Consider the following 26,633-nt stretch of genomic DNA (forward strand, 5'->3'; position numbering starts at 1 on the left):
CACATTTATCGTGAAAAGTTGATAGTTGCCTGTAGATGCAAGAATTTTTTTTGCTTTTTTTTTTTGCTACATTACTCCTCTAGTCACTTAGCTCTACATGTGCCAGCCATTATTGCACATTTGCCTTTAGAACTCCTGTCTTTTTGCCAGATGAGCGTTGCTCATCCAGGTCCACTGGGTGTGACAGGGAAACCTTTTTTAACCTTAGTTAAAATGTTGCAACAGCTTGGCTAATGGTAGAAGTTATTTTGCTTGTATGTGAGGATGGATATTGTTCATGTTCAGCTTGTGCATGCAAAGATTCTTTAAATGAATACCGTTGTGTGTAGATATAATTGCCGTCTTGGCCTTTTTCAGCTTTGCAATTTTGATGACCAGCTCAAATGTTAAGGATGGGTCTGAATGGGTAAAGAATCTAGAGCATCAACCTCTGCTCACTGGTAGCCGTAAAGGTTGTCACTTTGGTTCTAGTCTCCAAAGAACCAGGTTATGCAAAAGACTTGAGGCATGTAACTGTGCAATAATTCTCTCACGTGATATCATTCACGCGTGTAAACGCTCAAATTTACAATTATGAAATAGTACTGTTCTCGTGTTCCAGAATTGAACTGGGTAGATCCCACCAAGTAACTGACTGAATTAAGGGCAGGAGTAGGCCATGCTCCATCATTCAGTAACACCATGGCTGATTTGGCCTTCACCTCAACTCCACTTTCCTGTCTTTCTCCCGCAGTCCTTGGCTCCCCTATAGTTAACAAATCTGTCTTGTCTCTAGGTTGTATTTATATATTAAATGACTCCGCTTTCACAACTCTCTAGGATGGAAAATACCAAAGATTCCTGAGTCTTTGAGAGAAGAAATCCCTCCTTTTCCCCACCTTAAAATAGGCGACTCCTTCATTAAGCAATGCCCCCTAGTTATAGATTCCCCCACAAGAGGAAACACCTTCTCAGCATCTACCTTCTTCAAGCCCCCTCTGAAACATATCTAAGTTTTCTGGACTCCATTAATTATAGGCTGAACTTTTCCTCATGACGACTCCTTCATCCCAGGAATCAATCTCGTGAATCTCCTCTGAGCTGCCTCCAATGCAAACATATCCCTGCTTAAATAAGGAGATCAAAACTGCGTGTAGTTCTCTAGGTGTCGTCTCAGCAATACCGTGTACAGTTGAAACAAGACTTCCCTACTTTTATACTCCACCCCTTTTGCAATGAAGGCTCACATTCCATTTCCTTTCCTAATTACTTACTGTACCTGCATACCAACGTTTTTTTGTTTCATCTGCAATGATTCCTGATTCTTCCGTACCATAACGTCCTGTAATATATCTCCATTTGACTAATATAAAATGTAAATATTGAATAATGTAAAGTGGCTTGGCAAGATGCAAATGGCACAACCTCTCTGCAGCAGAGACATGCATCTAGATGGACTGAAGAAAATGGATAACCGAGCCTGCAAATAAGTGACTGGTTCGAAACGAAAAATTAACTTTGCATAAAAGAAGGAGAAGGATGGGGCAGATTAAGCAGCAGTCTTGTGGAGACAACAGCATTGCTGAGGTACTGAATGAGTACTTTGCATCTGTCTTCACTAGCAAAGAGGCTGCTGCCAATGTACATAGAACATACAGTGCAAAAGGAGGCCATTCGGCCCATTGAGTCCGCACCGGCCACTTAAGCCCTCACTTCCACCCTATCCCCGTAACCCAATAACCCCTCCTAACCTTTTTGGTCACAAGGGCAATTAATCATGACCAATCCACCTAACGTGCAAGTCTTTGGACTGTAGGAGGAAACCGGAGCACCTGGAGGAAACCCACGCAGACATGGGGAGAACGTGCAGACTCCACACAGACAGTGACCCAGTGGGGAATCTAACCTGGGACCCTGGCGCTTTGAAGCCACAGTGCTATCCACTTGTGCTACCATGTAGCTGTAAAGGAGGGGAGTGTTAGCAATTTTGGATTGAATAAAAATTGAAAAGGTGGGGGGGGGGGTTACTTCAAATGCTGGCAGTCCTCAAAGTAGAAAAGGGATTAAAGGGGCAGTGGGAATATGGATGTGAAGTTGGTTAATGGACGGAGCGAAGAGTAGTGGTGAGCAGTTTTTCACACTGTAGGGGAAGTTGAGAGCGATGTTGCCAAGGGATTGGTATTGAGACCATTGCCTATTTGATAATTTTTAATTATTTGATCTTGGTATACAAATACAGGTTTTCAGAAGACATAGTAATGAACAGTGAAGAGGATAGTCTCAGACTTCAGGAGGACATGGGTAGACTGGTGAAATAGGCAAACACACGCCAGATTAGATTAGCATCAAGCGATAAATTTTAGCAGGAAGAATTAAGAGAGGAAATGTTAACTAAATAATCCCATTCTCCCCTGCGTGGGTTTCACCCCCACAATCCAAAGATGTGCACGGTAGGTAAATTCACCTCGCTAAAATTGCTCCTTAATTGGGGGGGGGGGAAGAACTGGGAAATCTTTTAAAAACTAAAGAATCCAACCAATTTTAAAATGGGTGCAGGCACACATGGACAAAAATCTCTGAAGGTTCCATGCAAGTTGAGAAGACTGTTAGAAATGCACATTGAATTTATTAACAAATAGGCAAAGAGTACAAAAGCAAAGTAGTTGTGCTAAACTTTTATAAAACGCTGGTTAGGCCTCATCTGCTGTATCATGTTCAATTCTGGGTAGCACACTTCTGAAAAGATATCAGGCTTAAAGAAGGTGCAGGAGACATTTACCAGAATTACAACAGAATAAGAGGAGATTTGACGTAGTGTTCAAAATCACAAATGGCTTTGCGAGATAACATGGGAAATAGGAGTAGAGTATTCAGCCTCTCGAGCTCTGTCCTTCAACTAAATCATGGCTCATCTACCGCAGCGCCATTTTACCGCCTTATCTCTTTCTGCCTTATCTTTAAAATTAAGAAATCTATTAATCTCTGCCTTGAACATGTTAAAAGCTGAGCCTCCACAGACCTCTGGGGTAGAGAATTCCAAAGATTCACCACTCTCAAAGTAAAGAAGTTCCTCCTCGTCTCAGTCATAAATGGCCTACTTCTTATAATTAGTCTGTGTCCTCTGGTTCAAGACCACCACAATCAGGGGGAACTCCCTTCCTGCAGTGACCCTGTCAAGCCCTGTTTCAAAATTTGCCTGTTCCAATGAGATCATCTTTCTTCTCAAACTGGGGAATCCAGGTCCAGTCTCCTCAATCTCCCCTCGTTAAACAATCCCGCCATCCCTGGGATAGTCTGGTGACCTTTGTCACACTCACTCTATGGCAAGTATATTGATTCTTTAGTAAGGAGACCAAAACTGATGCACTACTCCAGGTAAGGTCTCACCAAGGCTCAATACAATTGCAGCAAGACTTAATTACTCCTGTTCTCAAATTAGAACATAGAACATTACAGCACAGTACAGGCCCTTCGGCCCTCGATGTTGCGCCGACCTGTGAAACCACTCTTAAAGCCCAGCTACACTATTCCCTTATCGTCCATATGTCTATCCAATGACCATTTGAATGCCCTTAGTGTTGGCGAGTCCACTACTGTTGCAGGCAGGGCATTCCACGCCCTTACTACTCTTCTGAGTAAAGAACCTATCTCTGACATCTGTCCTATATCTATCTCCCCTCAATTTAAACCGATGTCCCCTCGTGCTAGACATCACCATCTGAGGAAAAAGGCTCTCACTGTCCACCCTATCCAATCCTCTGATCATCTTGTATGCCTCAATTAAGTCACCTCTTAATCTTCTCTCTTAACGAAAACAGCCTCAAGTCCCTCAGCCTTCCCTCATAAGATCTTCCCTCCATACCAGGCACCATTCTGGTAAATCTCCTCTGCACCCTTTCCAATGCTTCCACATCATTCCTATAATGCGGCGACCAGAATTGCACGCAATACTCCAAATGCGGCCGCACCAGAGTTTTGTACAGCTGCAACATGACCTCATGGCTCCGAAACTCAATCCCTCTACCAATAAAAGCTAACACACCGTACGCCTTCTTAACAACCCTCTCAACCTGGGTGGCAACTTTCAGGGATCTATGTACATGGACACCGAGATCTTTCTGCTCATCCACACTACCAAAAATCTAACCATTAACCCAGTACTCTGTCTTCCTGTTATTCCTTCCAAAATGAATCACCTCACACTTTTCTGCATTAAACTCCATTTGTCACCTCTCAGCCCAGCGCTGCAGCTTAGCTATGTCTCTCTGTAACTTGTAACATCCTTCCGCGCTGTCCACGACTCCACCGACTTGAGTGCCATCTGCAAATTTACTCACCCAACCTTCTACGCCCTCCTCCAGGTCATTTATAAAAATGACAAACAGCAGTGGCCCCAAAACAGTTCCTTGTGGTACACCACTAGTAACTGGACTCCAGTCTGAACAGCTCCCATCAACCACCATATTTGTCTTCTTCCAGCTAGCCAATTTCTGATCCAAACTGCTAAATCACCCTGAATCCCATGCCTCCGTATTTTCTGCAGTAGCCTACCGTGGGAAATCCATATACACCACATCAACTGCTTTACCCTCATCCACCTGTTTGGTCACCTTCTAAAGAACTCAGTAAGGTTTGTGAGGCACGACCTACCCTTCACAAAACCGTGTTGACTATCTCTAATCAAATTATTCCTTTCCAGATGATTATACGTCCTATCTCTTATAACCCTTCCAAGACTTTGCACACCACAGAAGTAAGGCTCACTGGTCTATAGTTACCGGGGTTGACTCTACTCCCCTTCTTGAACAAGGGGACAACATTTGCTATCCTCCAGTCTTCTGGCACTATTCCTGGAGACAAAGATGACTTAAAGATCAAAGCCAAAGGCTCAGCAATCTCCTCCCTAGCTTCCCAGAGAATCCTAGGATAAATCCCATCCGGCCCAGGGGACTTATCTTCACACTTTCCAGAATTGCTAACACCTCCTCCTTATGAACCTAAGCCCGTCTAGTCTAGTAGCCTGAATCTCCGTATTCTCCTCGACAACATTGTCTTTTTCCTGTGTGAATACTGACGAAAAATATTCATTCAGCACCTCTCCTATCTCCTTGGACTCCACGCACAACTTCCCACTACTGTCCTTGACTGGCCCTACTCTTACCCTAGTCATTCTTTTATTCCTGATATATCTATAGAAAGCTTTAGGGTTATTCTTAATCCTACCTGCCAAAGACTTCTCATGTCCCCTCCTGGCTCTTCTTAGCTCTCTCTTTAGGTCCTTCCTAGCTAACTTGTAACTCTCGAGTGCCCTAACTGAACCTTCATGTCTCATCTTTACATAAACCTCCTTCTTCCTCTTGACAAGTGTTTCGACTGCTTTAGTTAACCACGGTTCCCTTGTTCGACCACTTCCTCCCTGCCTGACAGGTACATACTTATCAAGGACACGCAGTAGCTGTTCCTTGAACAAGCTCCACATTTCCATTGTGCCCATCCCCTGCAGTTTTCCTCTCCATCTGATGCATCCTAAGTCTTGCCTCACCGCATCATAATTGCCTTTCCCCCAGATATAACTCTTGCCCTACGGTATATACCTATCCCTTTCCGTCACTAAAGTAAACTTAATCGAATTGTGGTCACTATCACCAAAGTGCTCACCTACCTCCAAATCGAACACCTGTCCTGGTTCATTACCCAGTACCAAATCCAATGTGGCCTCGCCTCTCGTTGGCCTAGCTACATACTGTGTCAGGAAACCCTCCTGCACACATTGGACAAAAACGAACTCATCTAAAGTACTCGAACTATAGCGTTTCCAGTCAATATTTGGAAAGTTAAAGTCCCCCATAACAACTACCCTGTTGCTTTCGCTCCTATCCAGAATTATCTTTGCAATCCTTTCCTGTACATCTCTGGAACTTTTCGTAGTCCTATAGAAAACCCCTAACAGGGTGACCTCTCCTTTCCTGTTTCTAACCTCAGCCCAAACTACCTCAGTAGACGAGTCCTCATCAAACATCCTATCTGCCACCATAATACTGTCCTTGACTCACAATGCCACCCCTCCCCCTCTTTTACCACCTTCCCAGAGCTTACTGAAATATCTAAACCCTGGCACCTGCAACAACCATTCCTGTCCCTGCTCTATCCATGTCTCCAATTATCTTGCAGTAAAGCACAAAGCAGCATTTTCCTTCCAAATTGCTTGTTGCGCCTGCATGTTAGCAGTCAGTGATTTATGCACGAGGACACCCAGGCCCCTTTGGACATCAATACTTCCCAATCTCCCTCCGGCCTTTTTTAAATAGCGGGGTTACATTTTCTACCTTCCGATCTGCAAGAACCATTCCAGAATCTGTAGCAATTTTTATAGCTCCTCATTTTAACGAGTCTTCAGTCTCTGATATTCCTGGGATATTTTTTGTATCTTCCTCCCTGAAGACATACAAAGTAAAGGAGAAACTCTTTCCAGAGACTGAAGGGTCAGTAAGCATGTTCCATCTAATTTCCCTCTGCTGTCACGGTCCTTTGCAAATGCTGTGTGGCTGCCCATTGGCACATCTTAAAGGGGAAGCTTCTTGTGCGTGGCCTATTTGCCCTCTGCATGTTCTGGACTGTTGCATGGGGGAAACGGGCGTGCAGCCGGGCAGATAGAGAGAATTTTTGTCATAATCAGAGGACATAAGGTGATGAGCAAAAGAACCAGAGGAGACCTGGAACATTTTAGGATGGCACAAGTAGTTGTGATCTGAAATTCACCGCCTGAAAGGGTGCTAGAAACTGACTCCGTTGTAAGGGATTTGGAAAAGTGTTTGAGGGCAGAGGTTAACGGACATTATCGACCCAATAGCACAGTCTGGTCCAAATATTACTGATCACAAAATTTGTACATTTAAAAAAAAAATTGTTGTTTTAAAATAAAATCCCATCGGTAAATTGAAATTGGATGGTGGTGTTGATCATTAAGATTTGCTCCAGGACAATGCAGCATTCTTGAATCCATGTTATGTGTCTAGGTAAGAACACGTTCTGTTGGCGAGTGTGTTGCATATTATTACATGTGGAAGAAATCCGAACGTTATGACTATTTTGCTCAGCAAACCAAATTTGGAAAGAAGAAGTACAGCCTTCACGCAGGTGTCCTGTAAGTATTATTCTGAATATTTAACTTGTGGGTTGTCATTAATTTTATAGTAAAATCAAATGTGCCTATTATTTGACATAAAGTCAGGAAGATTTTTTTGAACTCATTCTTGTTCCTGTTTGTTCACATAGAAAATTAATTGGGGCTATTTCTGGTGTGCAAGTTTGCCTTATGCACAGTAGATGTTAGTAATTGTGGTAACTTGAAACCCCAACGTCGGATGAGGAATGCGTTATTTAAAAGAAGTAACTTTTTTGTATAAATAATTTTTTTTCAAAGTTTTAACAATAACAGTAACTCAGCAGAGCAATAGTAACAGTAATAATAATGAAAACAGGATCTCCAGTAAAACAGGTCCTGCTTACAGGTCACCATCTTGCAAGCTGAAAAGCTTGGGCGTGCACCGAACCCTCACAGGCGCTAGAAAAACAATTACATAGGAGAAAGGCTTTTACGAACACTCTGTACTCAAATTGACACTCTGTAACACTTCTCCCCCAACCTTAAATTTCAATCCCCTATCAGGATAGAAATATGATTAAAGTAATGTCTTAACTATACGAAAATCTGTCAGGAGAGTTTTGCAATTGTGTACAATACCAGTGATGAATCTTGCAATGGTTGACCTGGAATGGTAGGTGAAGAGGTAGATTAAAATTCTGAATATGAACGTTGCTCTTCCACTGCCCCAGCAGACTCGACTGGCAAACATGGAAACACTCGGAACTACTTCCTGGTCAACGCCCACAGCAGCATTACCTTCTGCGACAGTTGCGGACTCTGAAACGTTTCCTGACTCTGAGCCGGAACGTAATCGAATATGGGCTAGAATTCTCCGATCCGGGATTCTCCGATGCCGGGCCGCCGATTCTCCGCTGACCGGAGAATCGGCGCCAGTCCCGCCCGCGCGGCCACCGCCACGCCGGTCGGGGGCTGTGGAAAGCAGCCGGGCGATTCTCCGCGCTCGAGGGGCCGAGTGCTCACCGAGTCCCGCCGGCATGGGTTACGTATGTCCCATCCGGCGGAAACTCTGAGTTCTGGCTGCGGGGGCCGTCCTGGTGGGGGGCGGGGGTATCCGACTCCAGGGGCGGAGGCCTCCACGGTGGCCAGGCCCGCGATCGGGGCCTACTGATCGGCGGGGGGGGGGGGGCGGCTATGTTCCTCCGCGCCGGGCTCCACCATATTGCCCGGGGGCAGGTGCAGAGACGGCAACCCACGCTCATGCATGGACTCGCGCCGGCACCTGATTTCAGCACTGGAGCAGCGGACAACACTCCGGCGCCATACTAGCCCCTGGGAAGGGATGAATGCCTGGGCCTGGAGGCCCACTGACGGCGGCGTCAACACTTGTCCAGGATTTCAGAGAATCATGGTCTTGGTGTCTGCGAACAACTCTTCCGTGTTTGTTTAAAAGTATTTTTATTCACATTTTTACATGTTTTCAATAAACCCCCCCCTTACAGAAATAAGAAAAAAACAAAGAACACATAAATAAACATCTTATAGCTCTGTCACGTATTTCCCCAATATACAAGCCCCCCATTAAACGATAGTAAACACAAAGTACCCCCCCCCCCCCCCCCCCCCCCTCGGGCTGCTGCTACTGACCACCTCCTAACGCTCCGCGAGAAAGTCTAGGAACGGTTGCCACCGCCTGAAGAACCCTTGCACAGATCCTCTTCAGGCAAATTTTACCCTCTCCAATTTAATGAACCTTGCCATGTCGCTGATCTAGGCTTCCACGCTTGGGGGCCTCGCATCCTTCCACTGTAGCAGAATCCTCCGCCGGGCTACCGGGGACGCAAAGGCCAGAATACCGGCCTCTTTCGCCTCCTGCACTCCCGGCTCATCTGATACCCCAAATAGTGCGAGCCCCCAACTCTGCTTAACCCGTGTGTTTACCACCTTAGACACCGTCCTCTCAACGCCCCGCCAGAACCCATCCAGCGCTGGGCACGCCCGGAACATGTGGGCGTGATTTGCTGGGCTCCCTGAACACCTCGCACACCAGTCCTCTACTCCAAAAAAACGACTCAGCCTTGCCCCAGTCATGTGCGCCCTGTGCAAAACCTTAAATTGTACCAGGCTAATCCTGGAGCAAGAGGAGGAAGAATTTACCCTACCCAGGGCGTCCGCCCACATACCCTCGTCTATCTCTTCCCCCAGCTCCTCCTCCCATTTTCCTTTCAGCTCCTCCACCGAGGCCTCCTCCTCCTGCATCTCCTGGTAGATCGCCGAGATCTTGCCTTCTCCAACCCACCCCCCCGAGAGCACCCTATCCTGGATCCTACGTGCTGGCAGCAGCGGAAATTCCCTCACCTGCCGTCTTACAAACGCCCTTAACTGCATGTAACTGAAGGCATTTCCAGGGGGGAGCCCAAATTTTTCCTCCAACGCCCCAAGGCTCGTAAACATCCCATCTATAAACGGGTCCACCATCCTTCTAATACCTGCCCTGTGCCAGCTCAGGAACCCCCCATCCATTCTCCCCGGGACAAACCGATGGTTCTCTCGGATCGAGGACCACACCGAAGCCTCTGCCTCCCCCCTGTGGCGTCTCCACTGCCCCCAAATTTTGAGGGTCACCGCCACCACTGGACACATGGTGTATTTGTCGGCGGCAGCGGTGCCGTCACCAGCGCTCTCAGGCTCGTGCCCACACAGGGTGCCATCTCCAGCCTCTTCCACGCCGCCCCCTCCCCCTCCATTACCCACTTGCGTAACATCGCCACTTTGGCAGCCCAGGAGTACCCACACAGATTAGGCAACGCTAGCCCTCCTCTGTCCCTGCTCCGTTCCAGAAACACCTTCAGTGGGCCAACCCTTTCCCTGGCTTTTTATGTACGTGTAAAAAGCCTTGGGATTTTCCTTAACCCTATTTGCCAATGACTTTTCGTGACCCCTTCTAGCCCTCCTGACTCCTTGCTTAAGTTCCTTCCTACTTTCCTTATATTCCACACAGGCTTCGTCTGTTCCCAGCCTTTTAGCCCTGACAAATGCCTCCTTTTTCTTTTTGACGAGGCCTACAATATCTCTCGTTATCCAAGGTTCCCGAAAATTGCTGTATTTATCCTTCTTCCTCACAGGAACATGCCGGTCCTGAATTCCTTTCAACTGACACTTGAAAGCCTCCCACATGTCAGATGTTGATTTGCCCTCAAACATCCGCCCCCAATCTATGTTCTTCAGTTCCCGCCTAATATTGTTATAATTAGCCTTCCCCCAATTTAGCACATTCATCCTAGGATCACTCTTATCCTTGTCCACCAGCACTTTAAAACTTACTGAATTGTGGTCACTGTTCCCGAAATGCTCCCCTACTGAAACATCTACCACCTGGCCGGGCTCATTCCCCAATACCAGGCTCACTCTCCACTCGTGCTGTTTTCACTGTCCCGGCTCACTCTCCACTCACGCTGTTTTCACTGTCCCGGCTCACTCTCCACTCGCGCTGTTTTCACTGTCCCGGCTCACTCTCCACTCGCGCTGTTTTCAATGTCCCGGCTCACTCTCCACCCGCGCTGTTTTCAATGTCCTGGCTCACTCTCCACTCACGCTGTTTTCACTGTCCCGGCTCACTCTCCACTCGCGCTGTTTTCAATGTCAGTGGATTCAGGTAAGACTTTGGCCTTCTACCTGACAACAGTTCCGGTGGAGAGAGCCCGGTTGTGGACTGTGGCGTTATACAATACTGGAATAAAAATCTTGAGAGCTTTGCACTCAAAAATATCACCCACCATTCTCTTTAATCCCTCCTTCAGAGTTTGAGCCGCTTTCTCCGCCAAACTATTCGAAGTCGGATGAAACGGCGCAGTACGCACCAGGTGTACACCATTCTTTTGCGTAAATTCCTTGGAACAATTCACTTGTAAACATAGTACCATTATCCGAAAAAAGCGAATCTGACAGACCATGAGTTGCAAAAGTTTGATGTAGCTTCTCAATTGTCACAGGAACTGTAGGTGCTGCACAGTGGTTAGCACTGCTGCCAGGGACCGGGACAAGAGAGCTGCCCATAGATAAAACTAAATAGGCTCATTGATTCCAAGCCTTTTCAGCCGTTCCAACTCCTCCTCCACTCTCCTCATGGCATAGGGCACTGTCCTGGGCTTGAAAAAGCGAGGATAGCCTGAGGACCAACTTACAACTTCATTGTCGTACCACGCAATGTTCCCAGTTAATCTTTGAACACATCTGGCTACTTCTTGACAACATTCTAGGTCACCCTCGGGTGCTTGATGCCACCCCATTTCAATGGAATTTTGCTGAGCCAGTCATGCCTTAGAAAACCCAGCCCCTTCCCGTTGACCACAAGGAGGCATGCCCTTACATCGTCACTATTATAGGTAATATGGACTTCCAACACTCTTAGCAAAGGTATGGGGATGATCTACCAGCAGCGCTGCGGTAGATGAAAGGCCGGTAGATGCCGGGAGATCCCGCCTCTGGGATCATAGAATTTACAGTGCAGAAGGAGACCATTCAGCCCATTGAGTCTGCACTGTCCCTTGGAAAGAGCACCCTACCCAAGCCCACACCTCCACCCTATCCCAGTAACCCCACCTCACTGTCCGTGTGGAGTCTGCACATTCTCCCCGTGATTGCGTGAGTCTCGCCCCACAGCCCAAAGATGTGCAGGGTAAATGGATTGGACAGGCTAAATTGCCCCTTCATTGAAAAAAAAAGAATTGAGCACTTTAAATTATATTTAAAAAAAGAAACTTCTTCAAATTAAGATGTTCTCGCTCGGCCTTCGTCTTGATCCTCGCACCCCTGCATTTCTTTGCGAAATGCCCCTTCTTGTTGCACCAGTGATAGACAGCATCCATAAATTTGCAATAATTTCATCATGTGGCCCACCACACCTAAAACACTCCACTGCTTTCACCTTTTTGCTTGCAACCTCTTTCTTCATTTGATGGAGACCCTGCTTGGGCACCGACATGAACCGTCTCCATGGGTGGGATTCTCCGGGAATCGGCGGGGCGAGCAGAAACGGTGCAGTGGAGTGGTGGGAACCATTCCTGCGTCGGGCCGCCCCAAAGGTGCGGAACCTTCAGGGGCTAGGCCGGCGGCGGCGCAGCTGCTGACGTCATCCCCACGCATGCGCGGGGGGGGGGTTCACCTTCGCGCCGGCCATCGCGGAGGCTTACACAGCCGGCGCGTAGGAATAGTGTGGCCCTCCCCCCCGGCACAGGCCCGCCCACGGATCAGTGGGCCCTGATCGCGGCCAGGCCACCGTGGGGGCACCCCCCCCTCACCCGGGGCCAGATCGCCCCGCGCCCCCCTGAGGACCCCGGAGCCCGCCCGCGCCGCCAGGTCCCGCCGGTAAGGGACCAACTCCAATTTACGCCAGCGGGACCAGCATAGAACAGGTGGGACTTCGGCCCATCGCGGACCGGAGAATCGCCGGGGGAGCCTGCTGATCGGCGCAGCGCAATTCCCGTCCCCGCCAAATCTCCGGCGCCGGAGAATTCGGCAGCCGGCGGGGGCGGGATTCGCCGCCCCCCCCCCCCCCCCCCCCGCCGATTCTCCGACCCGTCGGGGGGTCGGAGAATCCCGCCCCATATCTTTAGCATTACTGGCAGCCATTTCCATGCCCAGCTAAATTTCGAGAGCCGCCTTAAAAGTCAGTATGGTTTCACCCAACAACCAATGTTGAATGCTGTCCTCGTTAATGCCACAGAAAACTGCTTCAAAATCACTGTTCTGAAAGCTGGCGTAATTCTGTCACAAAGTTAGCTACCGATTGACCTACTTTTCGAAAATGGCTATGAAATTTAAATCTTTTATCAATCACTTGAGGGCTTTAGGTTATGGTGATTCTGGACCACAGCAATGAAATCTGCAAAAGAAATCTTCCCTGGCTCCTGTGGCGTGGCCAGATTCTTCATCAACTTGTCACACACACAGGACAATCGAGCAATGCTTTGCCGCATCTTCTACGCCATTTGCTAAAATGAAATGCTGCAACCTCTCAGCCCAGTCCTCGCTTCTCTCATCGAACTCACCGATCATCCCAAACATAGCCATGGTGCTACTAACTTGACATTCTGTCAAATAAACCCACGATCGAAACTAGCTATTCACTGAATATAACCTTGTGTTGTCGCCACACTGAACATCGTACAACTGTTTTCCTCTGCAATTTTAATAATAATAATCTTTATTAGTGTCACAAGTAGGCTTACATTAACGCTGCAATGAAGTTACTGTGAAAATCCCCCAGTCGCCACACTCCGGCGCCTGTTCGGGTACAGAGGGAGAATTCAGAATGTCCAATTCACCTAACAAGCCGTCTTTTGGGACTTGGAGGAAACCGGAGCACCCGGAGGAAACCCACGCAGATACTGGGAGAACGTGCAGACTCCACACAGCCAGTGACTCAAGCCGGGAATCAAACCCAGGTCCCTGGCGCTGTGATGCAAATGTGCTACCATGCCGCCAAAAATCCTCGTCACCCAAAAGACATGGTAATTTGCAACCCCAATAAAAATAGCCGAATGCATGTTTAAAAGGAGGGACCTCTTATATAAATAAATAACAAAAGTTTGACAATAACAGTAACTCACCAGAATGGTAGTAACACCAATAACAATGAAAACAGGCTCTCCAGTAAAACATATCTTGCTTACAGGTCACTATCCTGTTGACTGAAAAGCCTGCACATGCTCAGAACCCTCAACAGATGCCAGTAAAGCACTTACAAAATGACACTGTAACAGTAATCCTTCACTGTTTCAAGTGATATCGGCATCAAATACAGAACTACTTAAAGTAAAATTGAAACCCTTTCCAGGATAGAGCATAATTAGTGGTAATATTTACTAACTGTTTCACTTAATTACAAAGAGCTTTGTTTACCCAAACTTAACTCATTATAAGTGATTTGCAGATAAGCAAGACAATTTGGCTCATCTTAGCTTTATCCATTTACAAAGGACCTAAAATTGCTCCATTTCAGCATCTAATTGTTTTTTTAACTAATTCCAGGATTTTCACCGACAGTGGCCTATTGAGTTCATTCCAAGTGACAAACTTTTTAATACTTAGATTTGCCATTTATTAATTTCAATCTGTAGTCTCTGGCCCAAGATTTCCTTTTTCGCCTTTGCTTTTTTACACTGTTTTATGTGGTTCTTCAGTTTAGTTTGCAAATGCCTTTTTTCCAGGCTGTAAAGACGAGATGTGTCTAATCTTGTAACTCTCGTCACGAGAGATCAGCCTTCCATCTCCTCTCTGCGTTGCCGTCAGGACCTGAATGTCCTTCTTGTTTTTTGATGGCCTAACCGAGGGGTTGGGGCAGTTTCATTGGGCTGGGAACGGATCTGGCACAGGCAAATTGGAATGAAAAGATTGGCAGTCAGAACTCTAATGGGACAATGGGCTGCCTTTGAAGAGGAGAAGGTTCAGGTGCAGTTGAGGCACATTGCCACAATGGGGACAGTACACAACACCCTGGGTAAACAAACACATTGGGTAGTTATCGGAATCGAAAGGAATCACAGGGCCACAGGTAAACGACAGGGGAATGCAATGGCCTCCGGCAGAGGGCTGGCCTGGCACAGCAGGCCGCGTGCCCGCCCATTACATCTCCATTGTCCAGTACAGCTAATTCTTTAATTTCTGAGCTGTCTTCTTCATTATCACTGGCCCTTTTAGTTTGCTATGAGGTTGCAAATATCACCAGTTTGCATTACATTCTGAGTCCAATTATTTGATATAAATTGGACACAGGGTTCCAAACTCCAATCCTTGGGGTACCAAGCTCATTAAACTATACCCCCAACATCCCCTAACTGCCATCAGCACCTTCCATTATTTTCAAAACATGGACAATTCTGGGATTATAAGTCACGTGGGCAGGACGGTAGCCTTGTGGATAGCACAATTGCTTCACAGCTCCAGGGTCCCAGGTTCGATTCCGGCTTGGGTCACTGTCTGTGCGGAGTCTGCACATCCTCCCCGTGTGTGCGTGGGTTTCCTCCGGGTGCTCCGGTTTCCTCCCACAGTCCAAATATGTGCGGGTTAGGTGGATTGGCCATGATAAATTGCCCTTGGTGTCCAAAATTGCCCTTAGTGTTGGGTGGGGTTGCTGGGTTATGGGGATAGGGCGGAGGTGTTGACCTTGGGTGGGGTGCTCTTTCCAAGAGCCGGTGCAGACTCGATGGGCCGAATGGCCTCCTTCTGCGCTGTAAATTCTATGACTATCTATGACTGATAGTGTCATCTTTTGGCACCAAAATTCCTCAATGCTAATATTGGGATTCTTGTAGCTCAACAGAACAATGTTTGTTGTACCCCGCACTGCTGGCCTTGCTCTGCATCACGAACCAGCTTTCTAGCCAACTGAACTAAAGCGGCCCCTTGACCGAGGTTATTCATGAAGGCCTCGCCTTCTCAACTTTGCCCCTCGCCTGAGGTGTGGTGATCCTCGGGTTAAAACACCGCCAGAGGAAAACAGCCTGTGGTCATCAGGGACTATGGCGACTTTAGCTACATTTGTCGTAGTCGTACATTATTGATCGAGTCAGAGTTTGCAACTTTGGACAGAGACCTGTCCATCTCTTTAGATGGATGTAAATTATCCCCAAAAGGAGAATTTATTTTCAAACTCATTCTTCAGTAATGCTGCACTGCTCGTACAATATGTACGAACGTGTCTCCTGTGGAAGTCTTTAGTTTTCATTTCTATTTTGTCCAAACAGGTTACAGAGGGACATAGATAAGCTGCAGAGGTGGCAAATGGAGTTTAATGCAGAAAAGTGTGAGGTGATTCATTTTGGAAGGAATAACAGGAAGACTGAGTACTGGGCTAATGGTAAGATTCTTGGCAGTGTGGATGAGCAGAGTGATCTCGGTGTCCATGTACATAGATCCCTAAAAGTTGCCACCCAGTTTGAGAGGGTTGTTAAGAAGGCGTACGGTGTGTTAGCTTTTATTGGTAGAGGGATTGAGTTTTGGAGCTATGAGGTCATGTTACAGCTGTACAAAACTCTGGTGCGGCCGCATTTGGAGTATTGCGTGCAATTCTGGTCGCCGCATTATAGGAAGGATGTGGAAGCATTGGAAAGGGTGCAGAGGAGATTTACCAGAATGTTGCCTGGTATGGAGGGAAGATCTTATGAGGAAAGGCTGAGGGACTTGAGGCTGTTTTCGTTAGAGAGAAGAAGGTTATGAGGTGACTTAATTGAGGCATATAAGATGATCGGAGGATTGGATAGGATGGACAGTGAGAGCCTTTTTCCTCGGATGGTGATGTCTAGCACGAGGGGACATAGCTGTAAATTGAGAAGAGATAGATATAGGACAGATGTCAGAGGTAGGTTCTTTACTCAGAGAGTAGTAAGGGTGTGGAATGCCCTGCCTGCAACAGTAGTGGACTCGCCAACACTAAGGGCATTCAAATGGTCATTGGATAGACATATGGACAATAAGGGAATAGTGTAGATGGGCTTTAGAGTGGTTTCACAGGTCGGCGCAACATCAAGGGCCGAATGGCCTGTACTGCGTTGTAATGTTCTATGTTCAAACAGCACCAGGGGATCCATGAAATTATTTTACTTTGTGATCTTGTGCACTAACTGTAAACAGCAGGAATAATAAATTGATCTAATCGGGAAAAAGCTTGCGTTGTTTGGATGTCCCCTAACTAAATACCATAGGCAGAGCGATTAACCTACAATGTGGAGCTCAGCTGCTCGGGAGCTACTGGAAGTTTTATAAAACTTGGTTGATATAAAAGCAATGAATTTACACATGTGCCAAATGCCAATTCCTCCACAATCACTGACACCTTTTTTATTTCAACCACTAGTGTAGGATAGAGGTGCCACAGAATAGATTAAATATGACTCGTGTTGTCAGCTATAACGTGGAATTAGGAATAAGACCAAGGTCAATCGTGTAGAATTAAGCATTTGCACATGGTCTTTGGACAAGAAACCCGCTCGAATCAACCTTCGTTCTTGCAATTTATCTTGAAATACTATACCTAAATTTGTTTATTGGAGAACCAAGAAGAAAAGCGACTGCTCATTTGTTAACAGATTGAAATAGGCAATCTCCAGTCGCAAGTTGTTTATCTTCAAGTAAAGATTTTGTGCACTTTTTCAAAAAATATAGATTTTGTTGAAGTTATTCATTTTAACAACGCAACAAAACCACAGGAATGGTTCAGCTCAAGCACAAAACAGTCTCAACATTCCTGGATACAAAAGGGAACAGGAAAACAGCAATAAAGCTGGCTCAGTGCAATCATTAGACTCAAATTTGTGCCTCTACACACACCACCAGATCATGAAAACATGGCAAAATAGTGTACACCTTTCCATCACGGCGATAGCTCGCAATGACTACGAGAGGTCAGGCTAAAACATGTTCGGGCATGGACCAGCACACACCTCCCTCAACTTCAGCAAAACCAGAGGCACCAATGGCACACTGTAACCTCTGCCCCTCAGACACCAGACCCGCCTGTACCTCTGCAGGAACCAATCACGGATTCTTAAACCCCATCATAACAAAAAGAGGAAACTACACAGGAACACCAGTTCTAAAAGGATGTTTTACATACACCACCCAGCGCAACACAATCCCAACCTCACACAGTAGAGAACGATTATCATTCCACATATTTATACAGAGAGAACCAGCAGCTATAGATTTGGATTAAGATCAGTGCAGTCAGCACCTCCCAACACACTAGAATCATAGAATTCTTACAGTGTAGAAGGAGACCTTTCGGCCCATCAGGTCTGCACGGACCTTCCAAAGGAGCACCCCGCCCAGGCCCATGCCCCATCCCCGTAATTCCACCTAACCTTTTCAGACACTAAGCGGCAGTTTAGCATGGCCAACCCACCTAACCTGCACATCTTTGGACGGGGGAAGGAAACCGGAGCACCTGGAGGAAACCCACGCAGTCATGGGGAGAACATAAAAACTCCATACAGACAGTCACCCAAGGTTGGAATTGAACCTGAGACCCTGATGCTGTGATGCAGCAGTGCCGACCACCTGGCCGCCCAGTGGCAAAAAAGGGAGAGCTACTAGGAGCAAAAGGTCTCAGGGTAAAAGTGGACCAAACTACAACCATAGGTCCATATTCCTCTTGCGCCCGCTCATCATCAAATGATGAGGAACAGAAAAAACTTTCTTCAAACAAGGGAATGTCCCAATCATAAGGGATATCAAGAATATCAAGCACAGTGTAGGACCCAGCTCAGCTCAATCTCGCGCCACTGTGCACCAAAATATTAAGGATATTCAAGCAAATCAAAACTCTCAGCCTCTCAGGATGTATTAATAAGTGATTTCGAGAAGGGATGTCCCAAGCATAAGGGAACGAACCCCAGCATTGAAGCTGGCCTAGTACAGCACACTCTGACACAAAGTAGCCCCAGGGCACCCAGCACACGCCAAGACCCAGCACGCAGTCGGCCCTGCACCTCACTAACCACACCCAGCAATGCACCAACCCCACCAACACTAGAAAAATCCCATCAGTCTTGACTGAGGAGTCCTCACCGCCGAAGAGGAGAAGAATTGCCATGGCACCCAAAGATTGGGCGTCTTGGGAGGGGTGACGATTCCCTCGCCCTCAGAACGATAAGGGAATACCCTCGCCCGTAACCCACTGGACCAAAACAGGGCTTGTAACAGTACGTTGCTCACCCAGACGAAGAGAAACCCCACCCTCCAGGAAGGAGTGCCTGAATAAACCCAAACTAGACACAAACCAGCACTGTATGCCACTGAAGGAAGGATACTAGGGCAGTGCTGCTTCAACAGAAACAAAACACTATCCCTCCATAGAAGACCCAACCACAATGAGCAGGACACTCAGGAAACCACTGTTCAAGACCACTGGATGAGGGCGCATAACTCCCCCATCAAATCTACCCCCAAACTGAAGAAGGGCTCTAACAATGCAGGGGCATAGCATACAGACTCACTTCTCCAATCGAGCAGGGATTAACTGACCACATCCAGGCATGTGCGACCACTCATCTCCCCTTATTCCCAACAACTCTAAAAACACTACCCAAAAAAAGAATCGGAAGGAACCCAGTCCTCCCAGGATACATGAAGAACGTTGAGAAGTCAGACCACAAGGCTAGTCATCTCTGGATTACTACCAGTGCCACATGCTAGTCAGAGTAGAAATAGGTTATATCGGATGAATACATGGCTGAAGAGATGGTGTCAAGGGGAGGGTTTCAGATTCCTGGGGCATTCGGACCGTTTCTGGGGAGGTGGGACCAGTACAAACTGGACGGACTACACCTGGACAGGACTGGGACTGATGTCCTAGGGTGAGCATTTGCTAGAGTGGTTGGGGAGGGTTTAAACTAAAATGGCAAGAGTTTGGGAACCTCTGCAAGGAGTCAGAGGAGGAGGAACCAAGGATAAAATAAAAGAGGAATAAAAAAAGTGACAGGCAAAAAAACCAAGGGCCATATTCAAAGAAGACTACAGTGAAAAATATTGGGAGCAAGACATGTTAAAAAGACAACGTGCGTAGCATTCGCAATAAAGCGGATAACTAATCATGCAAATAGACAGAAACGGATATGATAGAATTGGGATTAGGGAGACTTGACTGCAGGGTGACCAGGATGGGATCTAAATGACCAGTGGTATTCCGTATTTAGGAAGGACAGAGATAAAGGAAAAGGTGGTGGAGTTGGCAGTGCTGATTAAAGAGGAATACAATAGGGAGGAAGGATATTAATTCTGACAATGTGGAATCTGTTTGAGTAGAGCTGAGAAAGACCAAGGGGTACAAAATGTTAGTGGGTGTCATATATAGCCCCCAAACTGCAATGGTGATGTTGGGAATGGCATTAAACCGGAAATTAGAGTCACATGCGATAAAAACACCTGTAATTATGGGTGATTTAGATACGATCTGCATATAGATTGGGCAAATCAAATTAACCACAATACTGTAGAGGAGGAATTCCTGGAGTGTGTAGGGGATGGCTTTCTGGACCAATACATTGAGGAACCAACTAAAGAGCAGGCCATCCTGACTGGGTACTATGTAATGAGAGAGGAATCATTGGCAATCTAGTTGTGCGAGACGCCCTTGGCGATCAGTGACCATGATATGACAGAATTTTTCATATACAGATGGAGAGTGAAGTAGTTGATTCTGAGACTAGGGTCCTGAATCTTAATGAAGGAAACGACGATGATATGAGGCGTGAGTTGGCTTTGATCATTTGGGGAACATTATTTAAATGGATGACAGTCGATAAGCAATGGCAAATATTCAAGGGGTGCATTGGAGAACTGCAACAATTCCTGTCTGGCACAAAAGTAAAACAGGAAAGGTGGCCAATCCATGGCTTACAAGGGAAATTAGAGATAGCATTTGATCCAAGGAAGAAGCATAATAATTGGCCAAGGAAAACAACAGGTCTGAGGATTTGAGGATGGGGGCAGTTTAGAATTCAGCAAAGAAGGACCAAAGCATTGATTAAGAAGAGAAAAATAAGAGTATGAGTGTAAGCTTGCAGGGAACATAAAAACTCACTAAAAGTATCTATAGGTACTAGAAAAAAAAAAGATTGGTGAAGACAAATGTAGGTCCCTTACAGTCAGTAACAGAGAATGTATAATCAGGGACAAAGAAATGGCAGAGCAACTAAATGCATACTTTGGTTCTGTCTTCACAAAGGAGGACACAAATCAGATACCAGAAATGTTGGGGATTGCAGGGTTTGCTGAGAGAGAGGAACTGAAGGGTTGGTACCTGGGACTTCGGTGTTGTGGCCATTTTTATCATAGAATTTACAGTGCAGAAGGAGGCCATTCGGCCCATCGAGTCTGCACTGGCTCTTGGAAAGAGCACCCTACCCAAGCCCACACCTCCACCCTATCCCCATAACCCAGTAACCCAACCCAACACTAAGGGCAATTTTGAACACTAAGGGCAATTTAGCATGGCCAATCCACCTAACCTGCACATCTTTGGACTGTGTGGGAGGAAACCGGAGCACCCGGAGGAAACCCACGCACACACGGGGAGGATGTGCAGACTCCGCACAGACAGTGACCCAAGCCGGAATCGAACCTGGGACCCTGGAGCTGTGAAGCAATTGTGCTATCCACAATGCTACCGTGCTGCCCTGGGAGCATTTCTAGGCATTTCGGAGGCATGGATAGAGCAGGGACAGGAATGGTTGTTGCAGGTGCCGGGGTTTAGATATTTCAGCAAGCTCAGGGAAGGTGGTAAAAGAGGGGGAGGGGTGGCATTGTTAGTCAAGGCCTGTATTATGGTGGCAGAAACAACGTTTGATGAGGACCCGTCTACTGAGGTAGTATGGGCTGAGGTTAGAAACAGGAAAGGAGAGGTCACCCTATTGGGGGTTTTCTATAGGCCTCCGAAAAGTTCCAGAGATGTAGAGGAAAGGATTGCAAAGATGATTCAGGATAGGAGCGAAAGCAACAGGGTAGTTGTTATGGGGGACTTTAACTTTCCAAATATTGACTGGAAATGCTATAGTTCGAGTACTTTAGATGGGTCCGTTTTTGTCCAGTGTGTGCAGGAGGGTTTCCTGACACAGTATGTAGTAGATAGGCCAACAAGAGGCGAGGCCATATTGGATTTGGTACTGAGTAATGAACCAGGACAGGTGTGCGATTTGGAGGTAGGTGAGCACTTTGGTGATCGTGACCACAATTTGATTACGTTTACTTTAGTGATGGAAAGGGATAGGTATATACCGCAGGGCAAGAGTTATATCTGGGGGAAAGGCAATTATGATGCGATGAGGCAAGACTTAGGATGCATCGGATGGAGAGGAAAACTGCAGGGGATGGGCACAATGGAAATGTGGAGCTTGTTCAAGGAACAGCTACTGCGTGTCCTTGATAAGTATGTACCAGTCAGGCAGGGAGTAAGTGGTCGAGCAAGGGAACCGTGGTTTACTAAAGCAGTCAAAACACTTGTCAAGAGGAAGAAGGAGGCTTATGTAATGATGAGACATGAAGGTTCAGTTAGGGGCTCAAGAGTTACAAGTTAGCTAGGAAGGACCTAAAGAGAGAGCTAAGAAGAGCCAGGAGGGGCCATGAGAAGTCTTAGGCAGGTAGGATCAAGGATAAACCCTAAAGCTTTCTATAGATATATCAGGAATAAAAGAATGACTAGGGTAAGAGTAGGGCCAGTCAAGGACAGTAGTGGGAAGTTGTGCTTGGAGTCCGAGGAGATAGGAGAGTGACTAAATGAATATTTTTTGTCAGTATTCACACAGGAAAAAGACAATGTTGTCGAGGAGAATACGGAGATTCAGGCTACTAGACTAGACGGGCTTAGGTTCATAAGGAGGAGGTGTTAGCAATTCTGGAAAGTGTGAAGATAAGTCCCCTGGGCCGGATGGGATTTATCCTAGGATTCTCTGGGAAGCTAGGGAGGAGATTGCTGAGCCTTTGGCTTTGATCTTTAAGTCATCTTTGTCTCCAGGAATAGTGCCAGAAGACTGGAGGATAGCAAATGTTGTCCCCTTGTTCAAGAAGGGAAGTAGAGACAACCCAGGTAACTATAGACCAGTGAGCCTTACTTCTGTTGTGGGCAAAATCTTGGAAAGGTTTAGAAGAGATAGGATGTATAATCATCTAGAAAGGAATAATTTGATTAGAGATAGTCAACACAGTTGTGTGAAGGGTAGGTTGTACCTCACAAACCTTAGAGTTCTTTGAGAAGGTGACCAAACAGGTGGATGAGGGTAAAGCAGTTGATGTGGTGTATATGGATTTCAGTAAAGCATTTAATAAGGTTCCCCACGGTAGACTACTGCAGAAAATACGGAGGCATGGGATTCAGGGTGATTTAGCAGTTTGGATCAGAAATTAGCTAGCTGGAAGAAGACAAAGGTGGTGGTTGATGGGAAATGTTCAGACTGGAGTCCAGTTACTAGTGGTGTACCACAAGGATCTGTTTTGGGGCCACTGCTGTTTGTCATTTTTAGAAATGACCTGGTGGAGGGGGTAGAAGGATGGGTGAGTAAATTTGCAGATGACACTAAAGTCGGTGGAGTTGTGGACAGTGCGGAAGGATGTTACAAGTTACAGAGGGACATAGATAAGCTGCAGCGCTGGGCTGAGAGGTGGCAAATGGAGTTTAATGCGGAAAAGTGTGAGGTGATTCATTTTGGAAGGAATAACAATAAGATAGAGTACTGGGCTAATGGTAAGATTCTTGGTAGTGTGGATGAGCAGAGAGATCTCGGTGTCCATGTACATAGATCTCTGAAAGTTGCCACCCAGGTTCAGAGGGTTGTTAAGAAGGCGTACAGTGTGTTAGCTTTTATTGGTAGAGGGATTGAGTTTTGGAGCCATGAGGTCATGTTGCAGCTGTACAAAACTCTGGTGCAGCCGCATTTGGAGTATTGTGTGCAATTCTGGTCGCTGCATTATAGGAAGGATGTGGAAGCATTGGAAAGGGTGCAGAGTAGATTTACCAGAATGTTGCCTGGTATGGAGGGAAGATCTAATGAGGAAAGGCTGAGGGACTTGAGGCTGTTTTCGTTAGAGAGAAGAAGGTTAAGAGGTGACTTAATTGAGGCATATAAGATGATCAGAGGATTGGATAGGGTGGACAGTGAGAGCCTTTTTCCTCAGATGGTGATGTCTAGCACGAGGGGACATCGGTTTAAATTGAGGGGAGATAGATATAGGACAGATGTCAGAGATAGGTTCTTTACTCAGAAGAGTAGTAAGGGTGTGAAATGCCCTGCCTGCAACAGTAGTGGACTCGCCAACACTAAGGGCATTCAAATGGTCATTGGATAGACATATGGACGATAAGGGAATAGTGTAGCTGTGCTTTAGAGTGGTTTCACAGGTCGGCGCAACATCGAGGGCCGAAGGGCCTGTACTGCGCTGTAATGTTCTGTGTTCTATCTATGAAGGAGATCAATATTGGTGTGAAATTGATGGGATTGAAGGATGATTAATCCCCTGATAATCTACATCCCAGAGTACTGAAGGATGTGGCTCTAGAAATAGTGAATGTATTGTTGGTCATCTTCCAGGATTCTATGGACTCTGGAACAGTTCATGTCGATTGGAGGTTAGCTAATGTAACTCCACTGTTTAAAAAGGGAGGTCGAGAGTAAACGGAATTATAGACTAGTAAACCTGTGCCGGTGTGGGGAAAACTCTAGAATCCATTTATCAAAGATTTTATAGCAGACCACTTAGAAAACAGTGGCATGATCGGACAGAGTCAGCATGGGTTTATGAAGGGGAAATCATGCTTGACAAATCTACTGGAATTCTTCAAGGATGTAATTAGTAGAGTTGACAAGGGGGAGTCAGTGGATGTGGTGTATTTGGACTTTCAGAAGGTTTTGACAAAGTCCTGCATAAGAGATAAGCGTGTAAAATTAAAGCGCATGGGATTGGGGGTAGTGTATTGAGATGGATAGAAAACTGGTTGGCAGACAGGAAACAAAGAGTAGGAATTAACGGGTCTTTTTCAAATTGGCAGGCAGTGACTAGTGGGGTACTGCAGGGATCGGTGCTAGGACCTCAGCTATTCACCATATATATTAATGATTTAGATGAGGGAACAAATGTAATATCTTCAAATTTGCAGATGACGCAAAGCTGGGTGGGAGAGTGTTGCAGAGATTCTTCAATGTGTTTCAGACATTGTGAGTGAGTGGGCAAATGAATGGCAGATGCAGTATAATTTGGGTAAATGCGAGGTTATCCTCTTCGGTAGCAAAAACGGGAAGGCGGACTATTATCTGAATGGCCATAAATTAGCAGAAGGAAATGTGCAATGAGACCTGGGTGACCTTGTCCACCAGTCACTGAAGGTAAGCATGCAGGTACAGCAGGTGGTAAAAAAGGCAAGCAGTGTATTGGCCTTCATAGCGAGAGGGTAGCACAGTGGTTAACACAATTGCTTCACAGCTCCAGGGTCTCGGGTTCGATTCCCGGCTGGGTCACTGTCTGTGCAGAGTCTGCACGTTCTCCCCGTGTCTGCGTGGGTTTCCTCCTGGTGCTCCGGTTTCCTCCCACAGTCCAAAGATGTGCGGGTTAATTGGATTGGCCATGCTAAATTGCCCTTAGTGTCCAAAAAGGTTAATTGGGGTTACTGGGTTACGGGGATAGGGTAGATATGTGGGCTTGAGTAGGGTGCTCTTTGTAAGGGCCGGTGCAGACTTGATGGGCTGAATGGCCTCCTTCTGCACTGTAAATTCTATGATTCATGTACAGGAGCAGGGAAATCTTGCTGCAATTATACAGGGCCTTGGTGAGGCCACACCTGTAATATTGTGTGCTGTTTTGGACTCCTTATCTGGGGAAGGATGTTCTTGCTTTAGAGGGAGTATAGCAAAGGTTTACCAGACTGATTCCCGGGATTACGGGACCGACTTATGAGGAGAGATTGAATTGGTTAGGATTGTATTCGCTGGAGTTCAGAAGAATGAGGGGGGATCTCATAGAAACCTATAACATTCTAACAGGACGAGACAGGTTAGATGCAGGAAGGATGTTCCCAATGGTGGATGTGTCCAGAATCAGGGGCCACAGTCTGAGGGTACGGGGTAGACCATTTAGGACAGAGATGAGGAGAAGTTTCTTCACCCAGAGAGTTATGAACCTGTGGAATTCGTTATTACAGGAAGTAGTCGAAGCCAAAAGATTGTGGGGGGCGATTCTCCGATATTGAGGCCACATGTTCGCGCCGTCGCGTTTCACGACGCCACAAACAGGGCCTGGACACGACCTATTCTGGCCCCACAGGGGGCCAGCACGGCGCTGGAGCGGTTCATGCCAGCGTCCTTACGCGGTGCCAAATGGGCGCCGCGCCAACCCGCGCATGCGCAGTTGGGCCGCGCCATCATGCGCAGGGAACGTCTTACGCACGTCGGCCCCTCACCAACATGGAGCCGGTGTTCTGGGGCCGCGTGCGGAATAGGTAGGCCCGGGGAGGGGAAGGCCGGCCCGCCGACCAGTGGGCCCCGTTCGCGGGCCAGACCCCATCGGAGGCCACCCCGGTGAATGAGCCGCCCCCCAAGTGTTCCTGCAGAGTTCCCACTGGCAGCGACCCGGAGTGGACTGCGCCGGCGGGAACCTTTCGTGTTGTAGCGGCCGCTCGGCCCATCCGGCCGGAGAATCGCCGCTTGCCGGTTCTCCGAGCGGATCAGGCCCGGTGCGAATCGCGCACCGCTGGTTTTCGGGGGGTGGGGGAATTGCATGCGGGGGTCAGGGCGGCGTGGCGCGATTCGCGCAGCGCCCCGGCGATTCTCCCACCCGGCGATTGGGGGGGGGGGGGAGAATAGCGCCCTGTATGTTTTTAAGAAGGAGTTAGATATAGCACTTCTCTTCATATGAGATAAGGGTTGTCTAAAATGCACTCCCGTCTCCCGAATGCAAGGATGACTGCACACAAGCCACATATCACTTTACCGATTCAATATGGTTTTTGCTAAAACGGGATAACAAACGACCCTCGCACTCGAGCTTAAAATCGCACATCTTTGTC

At 47.0% G+C, this 26,633-nt stretch overlaps 1 protein-coding gene across 5 annotated transcripts in view; it reads left to right on the forward strand.

Annotated features, from left to right (window-relative positions):
* LOC140394918 (mesoderm induction early response protein 2-like) overlaps window positions 1-26,633 on the forward strand; it is a 105,641-nt gene that overhangs the window by 70,830 nt on the left and 8,178 nt on the right. For all 5 annotated transcript variants that reach the window (XM_072482106.1, XM_072482108.1, XM_072482105.1 and 2 more), the window contains one exon: window positions 6,996-7,123. In XM_072482106.1, coding sequence (XP_072338207.1) covers window positions 6,996-7,123 — 128 coding nt within the window. The remainder of the gene's footprint in view (window positions 1-6,995; window positions 7,124-26,633) is intronic.

The sequence above is a fragment of the Scyliorhinus torazame genome, chromosome 18 (assembly GCF_047496885.1).
Source record: "Scyliorhinus torazame isolate Kashiwa2021f chromosome 18, sScyTor2.1, whole genome shotgun sequence".
Taxonomy (NCBI): domain Eukaryota; kingdom Metazoa; phylum Chordata; class Chondrichthyes; order Carcharhiniformes; family Scyliorhinidae; genus Scyliorhinus; species Scyliorhinus torazame.